The 22,312-nt window shown below is 34.0% G+C and overlaps 1 protein-coding gene across 2 annotated transcripts in view; it reads left to right on the top strand.

Annotated features, from left to right (window-relative positions):
- The window catches only part of LOC124362460, a 69,033-nt gene that overhangs the window by 25,609 nt on the left and 21,112 nt on the right, over positions 1-22,312 (top strand). The window contains exons 2-3 of one of the 2 annotated variants that reach the window (XM_046816978.1): positions 8,541-8,656; positions 18,019-18,204. In XM_046816978.1, coding sequence (XP_046672934.1) covers positions 8,541-8,656; positions 18,019-18,204 — 302 coding nt within the window. Of the gene's footprint in view, positions 1-8,540; positions 8,657-18,018; positions 18,205-20,992; positions 21,150-22,312 lie in introns of those variants that run through there. The other variant, XM_046816979.1, reaches the window with a different exon arrangement.

The raw sequence follows: 22,312 nt of genomic DNA on the forward strand, positions 1-22,312 counted from the left end.
CTGGGTGTTTAACTCGCTGAACGCCGTCATGTGACGAGTTAAAGTGCTTGCTGTAACTAAAGTGCTTGCTGTAACTTCACGGTTTGACAAGGTTACATCTACCCCCGCATCATTCCTACATGTACATTATGTAACCAACTTACTTTATTAGCTCTACACTTAATAATCTGCAGTAATGATTCACTAACAAACAAGGAATGGGTTATAATTTACGATATGAACTTGAATAACGCATATGGTTGGCAGTATGGGGCCGTTCAAGTATTACGTAAGCAGATTTATTGCAATTATTTACCCCCACCCCCCTTGTCAGCAAAAGTAAAGCAAAGCTCTTACCCCCTCCCCCCATTGCTTACGTAAACATTTTGTCAATTAATGTATTGTTTTTTTTAATTTTATAACGTTATAATTATAATTTGAAAAATAAGAAAAATAGATTTAGGATAGAGATTATATTTTACTGAAAACGGTATTACAAACATAGAGTAAAGGACAAAAATACTATATCTTACTAACATAAACAAACTTTATTTTTAAATTTTTGGTACATATATTAAATTCAAATTAACAGTCTTCATTCCATGAAACCCGAATCATGATTCTAATGTTTTCGATGACATTGGATTGCTTAGATTGCTGCTCGTGTTGTGAGTCTGCTCGCTTTTTCATCCGATTTTGGAATGTCCACGTCATTCTCATCGAGCCATTCACATCATGGACTCATGGTGCTCTAAATTTTGAATAATGCACATCAGTTCATTAGCATGACGAGCAAGCGACTCTTACAGGTCTAACTTTTCCTATCAGTGTGCGTGTTTACTTTCTTATGTCCCTTTTCGATGTGACGATTTAGTGACTTGACGGAAGCATGATAAAGACACACGTTTTGCGATGTTCGACTTGATAAGCCTCAATTGTACCGTCGGACAAAAATAATCGTATGGCATTTGCAGGAAATCTTTGAGTGAAAGGCACTTAAGTGTAGAGCTAAATTGACTGGAAGATTAAGAAATTGCCCTCCTTCATCTAAAACCAAGTCATCAACTGTTGTTTTACTTTTACAGGTGGTGGAGAACCCTGTTGTTCTAGTTTAAATAGACCACTTTCTTGGACGACAGCATTCTGTCATTTCTACATTTTACAATTTGTAGCAAGTAACGCACATGTTCAGATCTTGTCTTCACCTGCCCCAACATATTTTGCATTAACATTATAGCCATCAATTTCCACTTGAACTCCATACTTCAGCTAATACATTTCCTGCAAATTCGAAACTAGATCTTTCTAAAATGTTCATCAATTGTAACGCCACGTTCATCCAAATGAGACCCAAAATGGTCATGAGGCAATATTAAACCAGCCAGTTCCCGACTAAGAGGAGCCATTCTGCGCTCTACTCTGTTTATACGCACTCTTCCGGGGGCATTGGTAGCTAAAAACAATGCATCGAGATCATGTCGCTTAAAGTGTTGTATAGCAAACCCTATGACTTTTGATAACGCGGATTTTCATCTGGCCCTCCATCAACCGTCATGATTACCACTGGTTTTACTAGTCCATGGTCAGTTTTAGCTAATGGTCGAAACTCTTCAAGTTCGATAAGCGTCTCGAAATCCTGATCATGAGTATTAGCAGTAGATGAACTATGCTTTCTTTCACTTCGAATAGCGATGTATGTTTGGTCCAGAATATCCAACGGCTTGCGGTTGTCCTAGCATATTGGAAGTGATTTTGATACCAGCATAAACAGATGGTATTATATTTATGGACGCTCAGCGATTACCCAATCGTGATCAGGCAATTTGATTCTATATTCCATGTGCATTAGAAGAGGTGCTTGCTTATTTGCCGCAGTTACGCCAATAGGGACTCGAGCTGTATCATCTTGAGATATGAAAAAATACTTGATCTGGTCCTAGTATGGATGCTATGTTCTCTAAATAATGGATTGATTGTTTCAGGGAACTTGCTATCTAAGTGGCTCTTGTGGTGATCAGTTTGAGCCCGAATGAGGCTTAACAGGGGACTGTCGATACATGTCTTCGTCCCTCTGCAGAATTAGATTTTCTGGGAATCAAAACGAAGATATGTCCCACTGCGACTAATGTCAAATCCCATTTTACATATTCTTGTGTGAGTTCATCAAGAGTTTTTACGCTGCGAATTGATTCCGTTCGTCTTCTATCATCTATCTGCTGAACTCCCAAATAAAGCTATATCCGCGATTGTTTTCAATAGTAAAAGGTTGATTGCTTTCAAGATTAGGACGTCCCACTGAATCCCTCAGAGATAGTCTTTTTTTTTCATTTCTGGATTTTCATGACAAATATCTTCTAACTTTTCTTTTCCTACCATCCCTGTGTTTCTTCAGGGCAACTGCGTTTTGAACCTTCCTGTTTAAAGACTGTTTTGCTGTTTTTATTTCCTCGCGCAAACTTAATGATCTGTTTATCAACTTCAGCACGGCTTGGCATAGTATCTCTGGACAGAATACAAAGCATTCAGATTTTTTTCGAGTAGAACAATCTTATTTTTCATAGCGTCCTGAGAAGGTTTTGGTCTCTGTTTATCTGTATTTTTATTTACTTCGCATTGCTGTTGTGATTCATTACCGGTTTTTATTTTATCTTCTTCCTGTTTTTTAATATTTGAAGCTGGCTGTGTGATTTGTGTTTTTCTGCAGGTTTACAGGTTGCCTAAAAATAAAAAAACTTTCTTGGGTTCTGCTAAGATTCTATTATTAAGCTACATACATAAATACAACGTATGGCAATATATATGGTAAATACAAAACCCTATGGCTTTAAATCTAATATCATTAAACGAGCAATTCGTTCCGGTCACAAAATACAAGGGTGTTATACTCTATTCAAGTAGGTATTTAAAAAGAATGTAAACAATCTTGATATGTCTTTTTATTGAAATATGCAATTATAAAATCAGATATTTGTAAAGGTGCGTACCAGACATCGCGAGGCTTGCGCCGCAAATGGTTCGTCTCGCATACACTCAACCTGAGGCATGCTACGGCAACCATGTATACGTGCGAACCATTCGCGGCGCACGCCTCGCGATGTCTGTACGCACCTTTATGTACTTACAGAAAAGGAATTTTAATAATTTGTTGAGTTTTTAAATGAATTACAACAGATTTTACACAGTTTACAATTTTAAACCACATATTTCAATAATAAAAAGGACATATAAAGATTGTTTACATTCTGTTTAAAATACCTATTTGAATAGAGTATAGTTTTTCTGTAGGTATTATATATATGTATAAAACTTAACATCATGTATTTTGTGACCAATTGACGGAATCAATTATAAGAAATAAATCTATATAATGAATATTACCTCTATACTTTAAGATAGGCCATAATATTTTCTAATTAGCAAAGAGAAAACTTTTTGGCGATTTCTAATATTTCTAGTAGGTATTCATAGGTACCTAAAATGATTTCGTCACTCACCTTAGAAAAAAAATGTAGTAGATTGGATTTATTCTTAGTCGCCGCTTGCAATTCTTCTTCGATTCTTTTAGATACAATAATATCTAGTTCCTTGTCGGATTTTGCTTGTAATTTTGTAATTTCGCCACACTTCGTTAACTAATTTTTGTACATTTCTTTTGTACTTCCGTACTTGTATGAGATTTTTAAAACGTTCAAACACTTTTTGGGTATAACTTGGATTTTGTCTATTTGAAACGACGTCTTATTTAAACATTAAACTTTGGCTAATGGAATGAATGGTAACACAAATGTTAACTTGCTTTACTATGCTTTACAATACGTCTACTCGCTATAGCATCCAAACGAAAACAATACAACTGATAGAGGAAATTGAGACAAGTGAACAGCGCGCGGTAATTCCCTTACTCGGTTCTAACGCGATGTAGGGGAATTACCGCGCACTGTTCACTAAACGTATGTATTACTTGCGGGAATTCCCGAAAATGCGTTTCGTTTTCAAGAAAAGACAATGTGTGGGTTGCCATTCGTTGTAAAAAAGAAAATAACTACCGATGACGTAATCATCATCTAGACTCCCCTACCCCCCATGTCATCCCAAATAAGCAAAGCAAAGACCCCCCGCCCCCCCATAGTGCTTACGTAATACTTGAACGGCCCCTATTGTAAATAATACGTTCCTATCGGTTTAGTCAGAAGAAAGGTAGATTTCACGCGTGAATATCGTCTCAAAATGTTAAACTGCTTTGTTAAGCACAATACAACTGCGATAAAACCATTCCTTTTCTAAAATTGGAACGACCGTCATCCTGAAACCTTAATAGTTATTAAAGTACAATTTACTCCAGACCTAAACCATTTTTCAGTACGACTCTATGTCTGTAGATTTAGAACCATATTACTCGATACCAGTTTCTATCCTTATATCAGACCCATCTGATACTCCAGTATTTGCTCCTTTCAGCTAAGTTTTATTTTTTTGGGTATTGTTCATAACTATTAACGATTCCTCCCAATATAAAATCGTCAAGAGGTTTGTACTAAAAACTATTTTGAAGACTGAGTAATTCTCATTGCCAGTGCCAAATTTCCCGTCTAGAGATCGAATTAACCTTAGGAAAAGATCGGACTATATCTATATCTATCAGTTCTATTTTAGCAGCTCACTACTTGGATAGATTGGAGACGATCAGAAGAGTTTGACTCTGGCAATAACTTTCTTGTTGACTTAAGATCCTCCAGTAATTTTGTTGAATAAATGTTCTACTGAGAGGAGGTAGGTACACAGTTTTACGAGCCCTGAGGCACACAACCATAGCAAGTTCCATCCATATACCTATACGATGAACTTTAAATGTCCCCCAAAACATTTTTATGAAATAAATACTTTACTTTGAGAAACAAGTTTCTGGGAGTGGGGTGGGTAGAGGCGAGACGAAAGATTCAGTAATATAAAAAGGCAAACGGTGGATCAATTCCAGAAGAGTATTGTATATTAAATAAATAGGCATGCTTTTCCGAGAGATAAATCGCTTCTAGACTACAACAATACTATACTAAATTAAAGAAAGTACAGTAATGTGAATAAAACTATAGCAATCATTGTAAAAGTGTGAATCAGAGAATCATGTAGGGATTGTTTCAGAGAACTTGATTTTTTAACCTTCCCGGCCCTTTACATATAAAAGACCGTCCTGTAATGTTGTTACAAATGTAAGGTAACGCAGGGCAGGGACCTCATGAGTACAACACCAGAGGGCTCGCCCTGCAGATGCATTTACTCGTAGATCTGCGCAGCACATGCTCTTGCCATCTAAAGTCGGGGCTAAACTGTCAACCCTTTAGACAATAAACTGCCTTTAGACTTGCGTGTTGAAAATAGGATACAACTGTTTAAGAGGAAGCTAAGGCGCCTATTGGTGCAAGGAACCTACTACTCTGTTGGCGAGTTTGCGATCATGAGGATTAATTAATTCTGTTGGGTTGGGTGCTGTTATGTGTAGCAATTTAGCTTTTTACCCTGTAAACTTTTTACATTCTTTGTTTATAATTATAAGTATTATACAATTGAATTTTATATTTTTATGGGTATTTATTTGTTAATTTTACTTATATTCTGATATATTTTATTCAATTGGACATATGCTATACAGTATTGTAATTATCTACAGTAATAAAGCTATTAATATAATACAAGGTGTTACAATGAAAACTATTTTTATGAATCTTAAGCTTCAGGATCACGCGAAGAAAAATAGAAAGTAGTGTATACGTTTTTTCCTCCACTTTGAGCAACATTTCCTCACACTCATTTGTTTACCTTAGTTTTCTAAGAGCATGGCTAACAGGAGCATTGCATCACCTGGAGCAGGTAAATACAAATCTGTGGAATCCCCAAGCCAAACAAGACGCCAGCCATCTTAAGAGTAACAACAGCTACCATCATCAGCAGCCTTTCTGCCATCACTAGCCACATTCATCAGCAAACAAACATCTGTTCAACACCAGCCGATTTGTTTGGCGCTAGAACACTCACAGCTGTTAGTATTGGTTACTCTAGCCATGGTTAATGTGACGCTGACATTTTAAACGCCCCAGAGGAAACAAGGCGGAGCTAATGGCAACAAACTGTCCCTCACCCGTGCTTTAATTTTGTTTTCCAGAAAATATCATTCTTGTTCAATGGCCACAGCTTCTTGTTAGCTTGCAGTACTCTGCACCTTACTTATTTAAGCTTGTTTAATTGATTTTGATAGAAATCTCTAATTTTAATCAACCAAATTTTATCATGAACAGAATATATTTGTTTATCTTTCTGTACATAAGATAACGCTCAGAAACCATTCTCAGTTCTAAATTACGAGTGTAAATGTGCGCTTATTTTTTAAAAGTATATGTACATACAAACATACAAATAAGTAGCCTATATGCATACATATGGATTTATATCAACTCAGTAGTTACATGTTTGTGTTCTTTTGGGTGTGTGATATGCATTTACTCCATGTAATATAGTGGTATTGTAAACATTATAATAATGTTATCGTAACTTTTAACTAGTGTCAAATTAAATTAGGATAGTAACTTTGTGTTTACACGGCTTTACATGATGACGGTCATTCAAAGTTTAAAAATTGTGTCTCTGTCATAAGAGTCCTCCTGTTAAATTAGTAGTGTTTTTGATTAAATTGATGTTAAAATCTCTCATACAAGTAACATAAATAAAAATCATTTTCGGTCACATTTTTTAGATTAATGTAATGTTTTTGAGTAGCGACTTACAAAATTACATTTATCCTTATTATATACAGCTTTTTGCAATATATAAAAGGTTCATATCAACAAATCATATTATCAGTGAAACTATCAGAATTCTACTGAAATAAACTAAAAATTCATTACAAATAACTTCAAACCCGTGTTTGCTGGTTTGGCCTGTTATTGTGGTTGATCTGAGACTAAAATAGTTTTTACCTTTTTTCTTCAGAGCTCAGATGTTTCGTTTTCTGTCCTAAAATGCTGTACTCAGAGTGGTATTCAAACCCATATCTCTAGAGTGATAAGATGATGCTAACTACTTAGCTACCATGGGTGGCTTTTTTCTCCTCTGTGATGTTTCTTCCAAAACGTGTTCATATTTCATTTTCAATTTCTCACTTGAACAAACAGCAATTTTCAGTTAGCTATTGCCATTCTACCTTTCTTAGTAGCATCTTCTTATCTCAAAGACATCCCCTTGAAGTCTTTGATCTCGCACTTCACTATAGACTTACAAATGATCGGGAATATAGTTGACATTGACATCTGAGAAACAGACTTTTAAGCTCACCTGCATCGAGTTGTAGATACTGCCAAGAAACGCTGAGTAATTGTTTTTAAAGGGAGTTTTACTATTCTCCAAACTTGTAAACAATGTCCTTTAAAAATTCTAATGCTTCTTTTCCATTTTTTGTTTTTTTCAAATAGATAATAGTAAAGTTTTTATATGACAGGACCATAAAATATTTCGTCTTACTTAAACAGTTTTTGAAATCGCTGAATTCAGGTATTTTAAGCACTTGCCATCTGTAGCAGTCATTTGACAAACTGCTTTAAAACCCTTAAATTAAAGTGAAGGTTTTTGACTTGAATCGTTATTGTTTTCTTTCAAATTCAATGAATGTCTAAGTGGAAGTATAGTAAATATATTCTTATTTTTTGCAGTAAGACCGCTATTAGACTTGCTTTAGGTAAATCAATGAATAGTTTCCTCTCTAATTGATCATATTCCTATTTTAAATAGTAATTATATTAAGTCGTTAACCACATTTAAAGTAAGTTTAATAAGTAAGTTAAATTAAAGTTTTCATTGTAGAACAAACTGAGTGAACTATTCTCTTGAGGTCTATGCCAAGAAAATGATGTTGTAGACAATAGCATTTTGTTATTTTTAATTAATGGCGCTTTAAGCATTTCACCCTTTTTTGGGAAGGTTTACATATCAAACCAGGTGATGCACCTCTCCCTGAGAAAAAGTTGGAGTCTCTTATCAATAAAAAACATTGCTCCATAATGGACTAGATGAGAAGCTAGCTTAAAGTTTGGATATGACCTGTTTATCCCTTGTATTAAAGCTTTTCTTATCAATCGAACAGAAGTATCAATAAGAAGTAAGATTTTGCTGTATACGTCATAGATATTGTAAAAAAGAAACAATTATTGTTCCTACCCTTAAACTATAAACATCTTCCTTGTACTTCCTACACACTTTATTACAGGAACACATGATTTAGTATGATACTCAAGTTTGAATGTAAAGTAAACAAAACTAATTTATTCAAGAACATTGTTAAATTTTAATGATGTTTTTACTGCAAATAACACATTATTTGTCCTGTGAAAGATTACAATATTTTAAAGTCATAAAAATTAGATAAAGCAAAAATTTAAATTGCAGGATTTAAATTGTGTGTGATGTGTATAATTGTTTGTAAAGTCTGGACAATATGGCTACAAACACTGCATTGTTTGGCTGAATTTATTGCCTGATTTACAGGATTACCGCAATGTGATTATTACCTGTTGCAGGAATGTCGACCACTTCATACAGAAGAGGATGTGAAGATACAAGAAGAAGTAAATCCTTGGATGGAGAAACCCACCTGATTTCGTGTGACCTTTTGGAAAGCCATGAACTTGGGAAGGTAAGAGATTTTTAAAGCAGCATACATGAACCATTTGTAATACCATAATTCAGTATAATACAATTTTAAACCTAATACATCACATTTTTATATTAATTTTATCTTAACTTTATACTGTGTGCCATGAAGACATGTTGACTACATATAACAATCCAACAACAACGGGAGGGGGAGTCAGTCATATATTAACTTGCAACAGAGCGTTCAGGTACAATAACCAAGAGGAAACATCATCAAAGATTACAGTTAAAAATTAATAGAAAAACATATACCACAGGGAATAATAACAACGAAATTAGCCAGATACCAGGATTTCCCAGAAATTGACAACACCCAGTAGTTGGGCATTCTCTGAAAGCCAAAATTCCCAGAGTGCGAATCTCCCTGAATTGGAGCTTCTAGAGGCCTTTGATAGCTACCAGAGGCCAAAAACTCCTAGAGGTCCGGAGACCTCTGAGGTCAAAAGTCACAGTCCGGAATCTCTCCGAGTCCAGGAGCTCTCAGTAGGCAAGAGCTTCCTAAATTTGAGAACTCACGTATCCCATTACTTTCCAGTAGTTGGAAACTCCCATAGGCTGGAAGATCTTTTAGGGTGTGAATTATGAGATTAAGGAAACTCCTAGAGGCCAATCTCAAAAGACCGGGACCTCTTAAAAGCCACAGTCCAGAAGCTCCTACAGGCTGGACAGTGCTAGAAGCCAGGATATTCCAGAGACCAGGAACTCCCAGGGGCCAGGAATTGCCAGAATTCTGAAGTTCCTAGAGACTGATAAATCTCATAGTCATGATGCTTCTTGAGAACTAGTCTTTAGATTTTTTTTAACACTAAAAAGGAGAGGCCGGTTGGTTCCATTTTAAGCCTTATTTTGCCTGTCTTCATGGGTCACTGGGCCTGTATGATGATCTTATCAAACAGAATAAGGGTGAAAGGGTGAGAGTCAATACATAACCAGGTCAATGGTATTGATAAAAAGTGCTTTGTCAAAGATAGTATTTTAGCCTGCGCTATCTCTAATTCTGGCACTCCTAAGTAACATCTGGATATTATACCATTGTATATACCATTATATTATTTAACCATTGTTATAAAATTGAGAATATGTGTGCGTAAGGTACTTTGAAGTTGGGTTTCTTTGATATTTTAGCAGGGATAATAACAGTAGCTGAAGGAATAAAATATCAGGAGCGGGCACTAACATGACTTGACGAGTTATTTCATTCACAACACAATTTGTATCAACACTGCTTCATATCCATTGAGTATATGAAATTTACATGTATTCACACTTTCCAAGAAAGAAAATCAAGGCCTTGGAACAGCGAGCTTGGTGGCCCTGGAATCAGTTAGAAGTTTCCTTTGGAGGTATTTAACCTAATCTTATATATTATAGGTGTGATACGATGTTCAGATGTTTGTTCTTCTGTCACATAAAAGCTACTATTGAGTTGAACTCAAAAATCATGGGAAATGGGCTGGGAACTATTGTCTGATCCTCTTGAAAGTTCTTACTAGACAATATTTGTTTACCTACTGAACACAGTTGTTATCTAATTCGGTCTTACTTAACTAATAGAAAGCAATATGTTTCAATTGGGGGTAATAATGCTTCTGTAAAACCAGTGAAAATGGGTGTCCCCCAAGGCTCAGTACTTGGCCCCTTTTTCTTTACTATTATAATAAATGATCTACCAAATAATTTGAATGTTAGTTCAGTAGTCTACGCAGACGACACTTCCCTTTTTGCAAGTAATAAAAACCTCCCTTATTTACTCACTAAAATGAAACAAGCTGAAAATGAAGCTTTAAAATGGTTTTCCTCAAACAAATTGCTATGTAACCAAGAAAAAACTCAAAATATTATTCTTAGCTTATCCAATAACACTCAAGATGTCCAATCCGCAAAATTACTCGGTATTCACATTGATTCTAAACTAAACTGGTCCCATCACATTTATAACTTATGCAGTAGGCTCTCGCGAGTAAGTTATCTTTTTTGGAAACTAAGAGATGTTGTTTCTATTGAATACTTGAGGACAGCATACTTTGGTTTATTTCAGTCTCATATTTCTTATGGATTAATACTTTGGGGTCATTCTTCTCACGTTAAAGATATTTTGATAATACAAAAGAGGGTTTTACGAACAATCTGTAGAGCTGAATTCTTAGAACATTGTAAACCACTTTTTATTAGTTTAAAAATTCTCACAATTATAAACCTATACATCTTCCATCTATTATTACATGTAAAAACTAATCTGCGCTCATTCACACTTAGACAGGATTTGCATTCGTATAATACTAGAAATCGTGATAAGCTTGATATACCCCAGCACAGGCTGGCCAAAACAGGTTCATCTCACATGGTGAACAGCATTGTTTTCTTTAATAAACTTAATGTAACAGCTTGGACTGCCTCAACTGGGGTGTTTAAGAGTAAGGTATTGCATTGGTTACAACAAAATCCATTTTATAATCTAGAGGATTTTCTAAATCATGATGTGGATGTAGAATTTTAATTCTGAATAACTAAATAGTGCCAGAGTAGTAATTAAACTCATACATTGTAAAACCGCAATTGTAAAATTGTACTGTAAATTTTACGTGTCTAATTTTAAACATATTTTATCTATTATGTCTATTATTATTAATACATGACTATGCCTATTTCATTACAGTAGAGTCCCGTTAATCCGACCTAATTGGGACCGAGCCCTATTCGGATTATGTAATTGTTCGGATTAGCCAGAATTACAGAAAAATACGGTTTTAAACTTGAGAATGGGTCTATTTTGTTATAGAATTATCAACATTGTTTATTAAAACATGTTTTCTGACTGTTGCATTGTATTTCTTGACAAATAAACGTGTTTGCGAATACTAAGCACATTTACCGTATTTAGTGTGAGAGTTCTATTGTTAAGCAATGTGAGTCATCCAATAAACTGTCTTCAATGCGACAGAAGACAATAACTGAACTTATGTCTTTTAACAATTAATATTGTACTCAATAATAATATCAGTACTGTACGTCCAATTTTTGTTTGATTTCACTTCTTAATACAGTAATTTAACTCATACTTAACCTATAAGTTTCAATTTGGTACTGTATTTAACTTCATTATTTATGTATTGTACCGTACACAATTTGTCTTAATAAAATACTGTATGTCTATTTAATTAAAGTTTTCTTTGTTTATGTACGAAACGATGCACCCATTTTCATTTTTTAAGTAATTAGTTCCTATAACTGTTCATTATCGTTATAAATAATTCCTCCTGGACCTGTTCGGATTAACCGACGTTCGGATTACACGTGTTCGGATTAGCGGGACTCCACTGTATATGTAAAATGTGATCAATGGCAATAAAAATTATGATTATGATTATATGGAAGAAAATTTCAAGGCTAGAGGGATGTAAGACGTTTGTGTAGAATTTCTCTAATATTAATGCAAGAACTTTTTGCTGCTCATAAAAATGTGAGTCAGGTTTCACCAACATGTAAGGTAAGGTTTATTGCACTCGCCACACAAAAGCAACATATGTTAAATATAGCTCACCTGAATGTGGTCATGAAACTATGACAAATGGAAACCTCGTGAATTGTGTTGATGTAATGAATCACTCACTGTCTTGAAAACAATTTAGGTCGCTGCTTATAGCACATTATACTGCTCTGACTTCATGGGCTTTAATAAATCACCTTTCATAAAATTTCGTAGAAGTCTACGACTTGTTTTGCTAGGGTTTATGGTAAAAGCTATTTGCAATGAGTTTTCTCATTAGTATTTTCCCTTAAAAATAGAACTGAGCAGAAATCTGTTTGTCTACATACTGTTTATTAGTCAACTTACTTAAGACATAAGATTGCTTATGCTTATCACTATTACTTTAAAAGAGATAAAACTGATAATACTTAAAAGAACAAGTAAAAAATAGGTGAAAAGTAGTAGGTCTGCTCCTCAAAACCAAATCAGCTGTGGTCACATAAATGCTCAATGTTAAGAAAGACACATCTTGTATAATCACTTGGTTATCTAAAACATTTTCAATTAAACTTTTTCCTAAACTTAACTTTTAATTCACTTACATCTATTAACTTTGAAGAAAACTGTCATGTAGTATTGGTAAGTACAATTTATTTGGAATTTGAGGGGCTATAATCAGCTAACAAATCTTATTTGTTAGTAATTTTTGGCAAATAATGTTTCATATTAATTACTTTGAGAAAGTAAAAATTTAAATTCTTCCATGTATCTTGACTAGTCATTTATAGGGAATTCTTACGTAAAAAACCAATTGCATGCAGAACACAAGCAGTAGGCGTACTGAAAATAACTTACCTATTCATTGTACTAAAGAAGCAAACTACAGCAGAAATAACTGAGATAGGTTGGGGAAGTGTTAATGTACAATACCTCTTTACACAGGTGAAGTGCTGTATGCCTCAACATTAACTTTTATTATGCACAGATGAGATGAAGTTTTATAAAATGGTTGGAACTGTGAGCTGTCTATTTATCTTTTATGGTTATGTGATTTTTGTTCATGTTACCTTCTCCTTTCTCTTGTCACAGTTTTCAGTTTTTGTTGGTACTGAAATTAAAATATTATTTTTGTTATTTTCAGACTAATACATAAATATTGTTGGCCCAAAATAGTCAGGTTATTGTTTAAGTTGCTTTGTTTCAATTGAAATGTGACAGAGATTTGTTCCTACCTGTTTACTATATTCCCTCCAAACCTAGTAAAATTAGAAAATAAATTACTGAGAGTACAAAAAACATTACATTTTGGTTTTCAAAGTCCCCTGTTACTGAAAAAAGGATACTTTGAGGCGATATCTCTTTGTGAGTGTATTTTTACAAAATTTGGTAAGCATAGGTATCATAATATGAGGATGTGGTTTTCATTTTTACATCTTTTTAAATATGCTTAAAAAAACTAATTTTTCATACATTTATATATTTTTTATTAAACATCTTAAATTTATAGCCTCTTAGATGCTACAATAATGACGTAAACATGCTCTAATGAATCCTTTTCAAAAGTTATATAACAAAAAATTTTATTTTTACACGTGATATTAAAACCATATTATAAACCATACTGACGGTTTGGTTTTTGGTAAAAATATTTGAGTAGTATTTTTTTAACATGTTCACTACAACAGCTTTTTCTGGGCTGTTTTATTTGACGTCCAATTTATCAATAATAATGGCAAAAAGCTGTACCCGTTTTTTTAAACATCTACTCACATTAGTACTTATATTAAACGTCTAACAAGAAATTTATTTAGACTGCAATTTCGCACACAAAAAATTGTTTCAATATATTTTATAAATGTTTCTCCATGCATCCCAAGGGGTACCTAAAAAAATTTATTTAATTTAATAATTAAACAATTGTGCACCCAATAGGGTACATGATAGTCTAAGGTAGGTATTTATTTAAGCACAAGAACAAATTTAACAAACCACCCAGACATGCAAACAATAAAATCGCAATAAGAAAATCCATAGCAATCTGTACCCCATCGGGTGCAAGACACACTTTATGAACGGAAGTTGTGAAAGATCGCATACACCCGATAAGATACACGTCGTTGTGAACGTGTTTTTAAAATATTTTCAAAACGGCATAATTTTTTATTTCCAATATTTTAAATCCAATAAATCGTTATTATTAGAGGAAAGTGCCCAAATTCGGACCCCCATTTTGTTTTTATATTATTATAAAATATATAAATTATTGAAAAAACCTGTTTTAAAAATATGTAATATTTACTTTACTATGTCGTGTACTATTTGTAAGTTTATTTATGCCAAAAATATATATAAGTTTACAGGAGTAAATACAAAAATTTTGTAAAACCTTACACTTCAGTGAATTTCAAAAAGGTTGCCTAAACTGGACCCCCTGGGTAAAATGACAAAAAAAACTTAATTTACTGAACTAGGAAAGGGAATAAAACTGAAAATCAATTGCAAAACGGTTTGACAGAAAAGTTTTTTTATTTGAACATTTTTTTAACGTAGAAAATTGAAAATGTGAAAATGTGAAAATTCAAGGTTGGGAAAATGTACATTGTGTTCAGGTGAATAGGTTGTAGATTATTAAAGGCAAAAATCACAGATATAAATGTCCTTATCAGCTCCTGCGCAATCTACATGGGCCCACATAGAACACATGATACACATTACCCAGAGTTCTCCTTTATTGTCCTCTGAAAACTTTCTGTCGCAAAACATACAAGCCGCGTCGTCTTCTTTGGCTGGAATTACACCAGGATGGTACCTCGAGTTCTGAATTTCCGGATGAGACACTCTCATCTGCTTCAACTGCCGGATACATTTTCATCCCGTTCATCAAAAGAAAGACGTTTCTTAACCAGTTGTTTTCCTTTCTTCCGGTTCCCCCGACATCCTCCAGTAATACGGTTCTTTGCCTTTTGCTGTGCTTCCTTCTCTTCTTTAGCTTTTTTGGCCTCCTCTAATTGAGTTTTATAAGGAGTAGAAGTAATGACTGTAGACTTGCAGGCTTTTCGTCCTCTATTTGACGTTCTTTTCTTGACTTGTGGAAGTGGGGTTATGTCAAAATGGGCTGATCTGACAAGATGTGGCAGGGCTCATCTCGAGTTCTTCATCCGGCAAAGGAAGATAACCAACTACTGAACTTGTTGATGCTGATGGCCTATTTAAATCGATCTCTTGAAAACCACCTTGTTCATTCGAAGTACTTTGGTTCTGATTTATTGGTGGGCTTAGGTTTGTGCCTTTAGGTTTATTTTTTCTTCAATACAGCTTCATAAAAAGAGGAATCTCTTTGTTTGTTAGCTTCTTCTATGTATTCAGCGTCGAGAATATTGTTTTGTTCAATGGCCATATCCCAGTTACTTTAAAACCATTGATCGCTACTTCAGCTCTCTGACATTTGATGTAAGCTTTACCAAATAACTCCATCACATCAAACGCGGTGACAGGACGTTGGTTAATTCTGAGCCACTGTCTTATTTCATCACTGTAATGGATTTTTCAGAGGGACCCATGAAGGTCTTGTCCAACGGCTGGAGTTTATGAGAGCAGTGGGGAGGCAGAGAAAGAATGGTCACATGATTTTCTTTTGCCAGGTCAATTAAATCTATGTTTTGGGTTGTGGCTAAAGTGCCCATCCAGCAACAAGAGCACAGTTTTTCTTTGGTGGGATTGGAGAGAACTTAATGAAATGTCGAAACCACTCTGTGAAAGAATTTGTCTGAATCCATCCTGAAGGATGTGTGGAAAAGATAGTTCCAGCTGGAGCTCCTTTTGTAAGTTGTTCACTCATGTTTTTTCTAGGGAAAACTACCAACGGGGGCACAAAAGAACCACTAGCACTCATGCAAGCTACAACAGTGATTAGGGCTCCACGCTCTCCTGAAGTCAAGGAAAGCAACCTGTTTTTTCCCCCTTAGACCTACAACCTTTGCTACTTTTGATTGAACAACGGTTATTCCGCTCTCGTCAACATTATAAATTCTATCAGGAGTAAAATTTTTCCTTCTCATAAACTTCATCCAAAAGGCCAAAAAACATCTCAACATTTTCCTTGCTAAACCAAGAGCCCTGCTATAAGAAGTCCCAGTTGGCTTTTCTTTCTGATAACTTAGACTTGTGCCTTTGTAAGAAAAGACGTACCCATTTTTTCCCTGCAATTTCATTTTTGAAAGGGTGTGCGATTTGAATTTCTTTCTGCCAATTGGACAGCGATTCTTCGGAGATCAGCACGAGTAAGACCAAAAAAATGATGCCTCCATCGCAAGACAGTAAGTAACTAGCTCCTCTTCAATATCTTTACTCAAAACAGTTGGCCTACCCCTCTTTACTTTTACTGCCTCTTCAGATGTGCCGTACTTAACATTAGATAATCTTATAAGAGTAGTTTTGGGCACATTGAAGTGTTTACTAGCCTTTTTCCATCCCATATTTTTTTTTTACGAACTGCGTCTATTGCTTTTATCATGTCAGATTCATTCCATTTTCGCTGGGCTATTTTCCCCATTCTTCTTTTTAATCTGAAAACAATACAATAAGGAATATAATCTGGAAAAAAATAACTAGGCCTATTTTTAAATAAAATATCACACGTTATGCAGGGGGTCCAGTTTAGGCAACTGTTGGGGGTCCGTTTTAGGCACCTCATTTCTGAATTTTTAAAAAACGCCATATTTAATTAAAAAAAATATCCCATGGAAAATAATTACATGGTTACGTGATTCCTTCAACATTACCATTTAAGAATATATAAAAGGGTTTGTAAGGCTTTACCTGTCACTTATCGCGTCCAACTAAAAAAAACTGAGAGCACTCACAAAAAAACTTTTAGTATTGCAAAAACACGTAATGGCCGACTGTCAAGAAAGCAACTGGAGCAGGTGACGCTAGCGCTCTTCTACTTTGTGGTGGAACCTTGCACTAGTATTTAAACTGTTTGTTTGCTAGGTTTCAGCACTCATCAGAGACAATAACCATGGGGGTCCACATTAAGGCAGGGGTCCGTATTTGGGTACTTTCCTCTATTATCTACAAAAAATCAAGTTTGGTCTAAAATAAAACCTTTTAAGAAAGTTCTTAAATCATTGACTGAGTGTTTATCATTAACACTCTGGTTTAACATGGTACAATCACTTTATCTTGATTTAAGTATTGTTTTAAAAATAGATCTTCTTATTGTGATTAAAAATGCACCTGTAACTATGCAGATGTAAATGATATCCCCGCTATAACCCAACCAGAACCTAGGACCTTACTGAAGTTCTGGTATCTGATGTAGTGAAGACAGCAAAATACAATGTCTAGTATTTTTAAGATAAGGTTTGAGCCCAATTTTGGCAGTATTTTTGATCCTATCATTATTTTGTGAGTGTTTATGTGGTGTTGGGATGTTCATGTGTTGTGGTATGTGGAGATTTTTGTTTACTTGTTTTATCTACTTTCAGTGGTCAACCGAGTAGTTTAAAAACATTTTGCCTCTGTTTCTTCAAGTTAAAGCTTTTGTAACCTAAAAATTATATCTGTTACAGTTATATTATTAAACTTTTTAATATTGCCCAGAATATAACTGCATGATTTTATTAAGTACTAGATCTTCTTCTTCAATTGGACTCTTTCAATTCAGACATCCAACTCCACATGTGAAATGAGTGAAAAAACTACCTATTCGATTTTATATACTAGATTACCGTTATTGAAAAAGTCTTAAATATGAAAAAGAGTATATTAATTTCTTAGTTATCAAATGATCTATTAGTTAAAGTAAGAGGTTTACTTCTCAAAGATCTTCACTTCTTTGATAAAACTACACCGTGATCTTGTTTCTACAGGATCAAAAACCCACACATGCATCTCACAAAGCTCTCAAGACCCCATGGGGTAAAATGAAGGACATAATCCAGACTCGAACAGGAAGTATCAAGAAGAAGAAGGGAGACAGTGATGTTGAAGAGGATTCCAAGAGTGGTATCTTGTCAGAGGATGTCAACTTAGATGATAATCAGTATGAAACAGAGGTAAATTACAGAGACATATATTTTTTATGTTTATATATGTTTATGTTCAAAATTATAGTTTTATTTGTCACCTCAGAGGGGAAACAAAATCTGAGAAATGCCTAAACTGTAGAAAAATATGCATAGTGACAAACACTATTTTATTATTATTCTGTATATTGCATACAAAGTACATTGGCAGTATTGTAAAAATTGCAACAATTTATAAAAACTTTATAATTTAACATATTAATATTTTAAATAATTGTTCTGAAAATGGTCAGAACTAGATGGGAATTTGTCTTTAGATTGGGCTGCTGTTCCCATGAAGCGCTAAAATAAATAAGAGACCTTTCCAAAAATAGGCTAAACCATTAAAATGTATGTTTAAACCTAGTGAAACTTATAATTTTTTTACATCAATTTTAGTTTTTGTATATAGCTAAATGACTTTTACTCAAATACCTTTTCTAAAAAACTTTCCTCCTCTATTTGTAATATTATGACTTGTCGTGGTTTAAAAAATCCATTCCAATAGTATGATATCATTAACTATTAAGTAAAACTGGAAATATTCTCACACCTTTCACAAATTGTAAAGCTATATTCCTTTAGCAAAAAAATTAAATTATTACATTCAAAACATTCTTTTAATATGATAAAATTGTATTTAAGTGACAAAAATAGTCTTCTTTGTTGTGCATCAAATTTTGTTGGGATAAAACAAATATTCAAAATCTGCAAAATTGTTCAAATATCACACATCTTCTTTTCCTTAGTTAGATTTAGGCCTTCAACGAACTCACTAAAAATAAGTAAAAAAGAAGCATTTTTGTAACATTTGAAGAAAATTTGTTTGAAGTTTGCTTTGTAAATGTCCACATTCTTTATGTTAAGATTTTAATTATTGTTCAAAAAATATTACAAAGTCAAATAAAATCAAAATCATTATTTTATGCTAGCATTAAAAATTTGTTATCTAACAAATTCCACAGTCCCAGGAGGGTTAACTTCTGCTTGGCTTATCTTAAACTAGCCTAAACTGGGTATAACAAAAACTGTTGTATCACTTAAATCTGGGCAACTTTATGGATGTCCAGAAGTAGCACATCACTAACCGCAAATATTGGGGTGCAAGGCAGGAGCGGCGTTAGGGTAGGGCGTGGTTGGGCGCTGGACGAAAAGGGGCGCTGGTAGCCTTTTTTCGTATGTAATTGAATTGCAGTTAGAGGGCGCCGAAGAAATCTCCCCCAGGGCGCTAATAGTGCTAAAACCGGTACTGGTGCAAGGGCAGATCGATAGTTTTAGTCTATTGTGGGTGATGACTGTTGCAGTTGGTGGAGCTCCCTAAGTGTTAAGTGTTGTTGCTACCCTAGACTTAAGGGCAAGCCATCTCCTGCCTGGTTTGACTGGAGAGGCTGGTTGCTGAGCTGGGTTTCGAAAAAGAACTTTATTCTATTCAGGATCTTTAAATTTAACTTTTTCCTTTAATTGTACTCTGTGTTTGAAAGTTATGACTTGCATGTTAACTTGTAAAATTTGTTACTATTAATTAAGGACTATTGTACTGCCTTTGGCTACACAATACAAATCTATTCTATTCCCTTTCTTCCAAGGAGACATGACTGAAATTAATGCCCAAAGTCCTCCATCATGGATCTAGACAAGAGGTGGTCCATACCCCCTAAACCTTGCCCATATAGAATATCCTACCACTAAGAAAGCGGTGCAAATGTTCTTTTAGGATTAAATTCAATTTCTCAGCTTCTTGTCCTAAAAAAACACACATCCAAAATCATCCCATTGAGCAAAAACTTTGTATGTAAAACTCCCACTGTGTTGCTTTTCAGAAAAAGTTTATTTGGATTAAGTAAAAGTACTGAAATATCTTTTTTTTCTACTTAATCCCAAAATTTCACATTAAAACTCAAAGTATGTAACCTGTAGCTTTCACAGAAGATAATTATTGTATGACTGGAGAAATGTTTTACTAATGGAATAACTAAAATTGTAAAATCAATTTTGATTGTTGACAGCTGACAAGTGTAATTAATTATTTATTAAACGAGGAATCAAAAACTGAGCTGAATCTCCCAATTTATACAATTACTTATATCAGCTTTAACTGACTTTCTGTGGCTGTTTCTTGCATCAGGTACCTTTGGTTTGCAAAATTCTCATAAAATATTCTAAAGCTATAGTTAAGGTGTAATTAATTCATTTTGTGAGAGTCCAATATAAATGATAACATTTCAACTTTAATTAGAACACAATCTGAATTGAATCAGATACATTGATGGACACTAAATTCATATCTGGTTTGGTTCTGTGAGAAGCTCATCTAATGAAAAATCTAAATAGGTAACAATGTTAGGGCAAATATGATGTGTGTGAACAAGTTTAAAATGTTTTGTTAGTTTACTGATGTACTTACCTGCTATTTTTAGTGTTACTAGGCATAACTTATTTTGCCTTGAATTGTACATTTTTAAAGTGTGTTTTAAATTTTAAATGTCACATTTACAGTTTGTTCCTATTATTTCCATTTCATAAATAAATTAAGTAAAAGAAAATTGTAGGTGTAAAAGTGAATTTTTTTAATAATAAGGACATGCCGATCCTCTTTTTAACCTTATTGTGTATTCTGACAGCTCACTAATTGAGGTGTGTGATTAATTATGTGTATGTTCTGTCATTTCTAAGCTTCCTGACCTCTGATGAGCTAAATCTCAATATAAACACAAGTTTTATAGCCAAAATCAATACTGCTATCAGGGAAGATAAGCTATCACATTGATGCTAGCTGTAGGCTGCCAGTATGGCTTTTGAACTGTGTTCATTGTGATGTGGATTCAGTTATATCATTGCAAATACGTTTCTTGTTCTTGGAATATTGATAATGGATGCAGTTTATTAGGTTGTATAGTTCAGTAGCCATGTCAGTACAAAGGTAGCAGCACAGAAATGTAAGTTTAAACATACCTTGTTATTTAATACTGTATGAAATTCTTCAAAATCAAGTGAATATACTGGAATAAACATTTTAGGAATGTATCCTACTAAAAAGAAACATTCAGTCATATAGGTTCAGCAGTGCTGTTGCTGGAAGCAATGTCATTGCTGTAATTGAATCTTTTGAATAAGTTTTATTAGTGTATGTCAGATAAATATAACTAAAACATGTTTATACACCAGATAATTCAATTAATGTCTAATATATTTGACAATTTGTCATTTAAATGTATTTTCCGTATTAATTCTTACATTTTAAAAACAAGGAATCATATTTTTTTTTAAATTATTATACAAGTAATATACAATATCATTTTATTAGACATCAAACAATATGTTAACATTATAAGACCACTGACAGTATAATGTGTTCAGTTGGAGACTGTTCAATAACATGTAAATAACAATTTATATTTTAAGTTGGTACTCAGAGACTAATATAACAATACTATGTAAAGGGTTGTTGTAGTTATAAGAAATGCATTTGGAAAATATAAAGTTAAATCAAGAATTGAACTAGGCACGATAGAGTAAACTTTTACTTAATATCAGCTCTAAATCTAATTTGAAATTAGGTACAAAGAATAAGTACCAAGATGGAGTCTATTTCAAGTTATTGCATGAGTGCAGTTTTGATCAGAACAAAACCTGATTTTATTAGTGATTGGGGACATTTGTTGAGGTACTCAAGTGGTCTCAGTGCCAACAATGGTGCTATTATTGTTTTGCATCTGGCAGGAAGAAAATAAAACATTAAACAAACGTTATAAAGTTATTGCAATCCAGCCAATAGTTATTTACATTTATATGGTTACAAATAATCTTATAATGGTGGTCAGGATACAAAGTAAGTGTTACATGGTATGGGTGACTTGTTGAGTGCAGTAAGAGTGCACTTTCCTCCATCAATATCTTGAGTGGAATGTTGTGGTGTAGTGGGTTCATCTCTCACTCTTCAATGAGCAATTGCAACTCAAATGGAACAATTTCAACATAGAGATTGTTGAGCCAAATCATTCAGTAAAAAAATATGATGTCTTGCAATGGTTGTCGTTTAAGTAGGACAGGAAATGCCCCTTTGTGTAAGTTAATATTTCATCATTTGTGAGAGGCATAT

Source organism: Homalodisca vitripennis, chromosome 5 (genome assembly GCF_021130785.1).
Source record: "Homalodisca vitripennis isolate AUS2020 chromosome 5, UT_GWSS_2.1, whole genome shotgun sequence".
In the NCBI taxonomy this organism is placed as follows: domain Eukaryota; kingdom Metazoa; phylum Arthropoda; class Insecta; order Hemiptera; family Cicadellidae; genus Homalodisca; species Homalodisca vitripennis.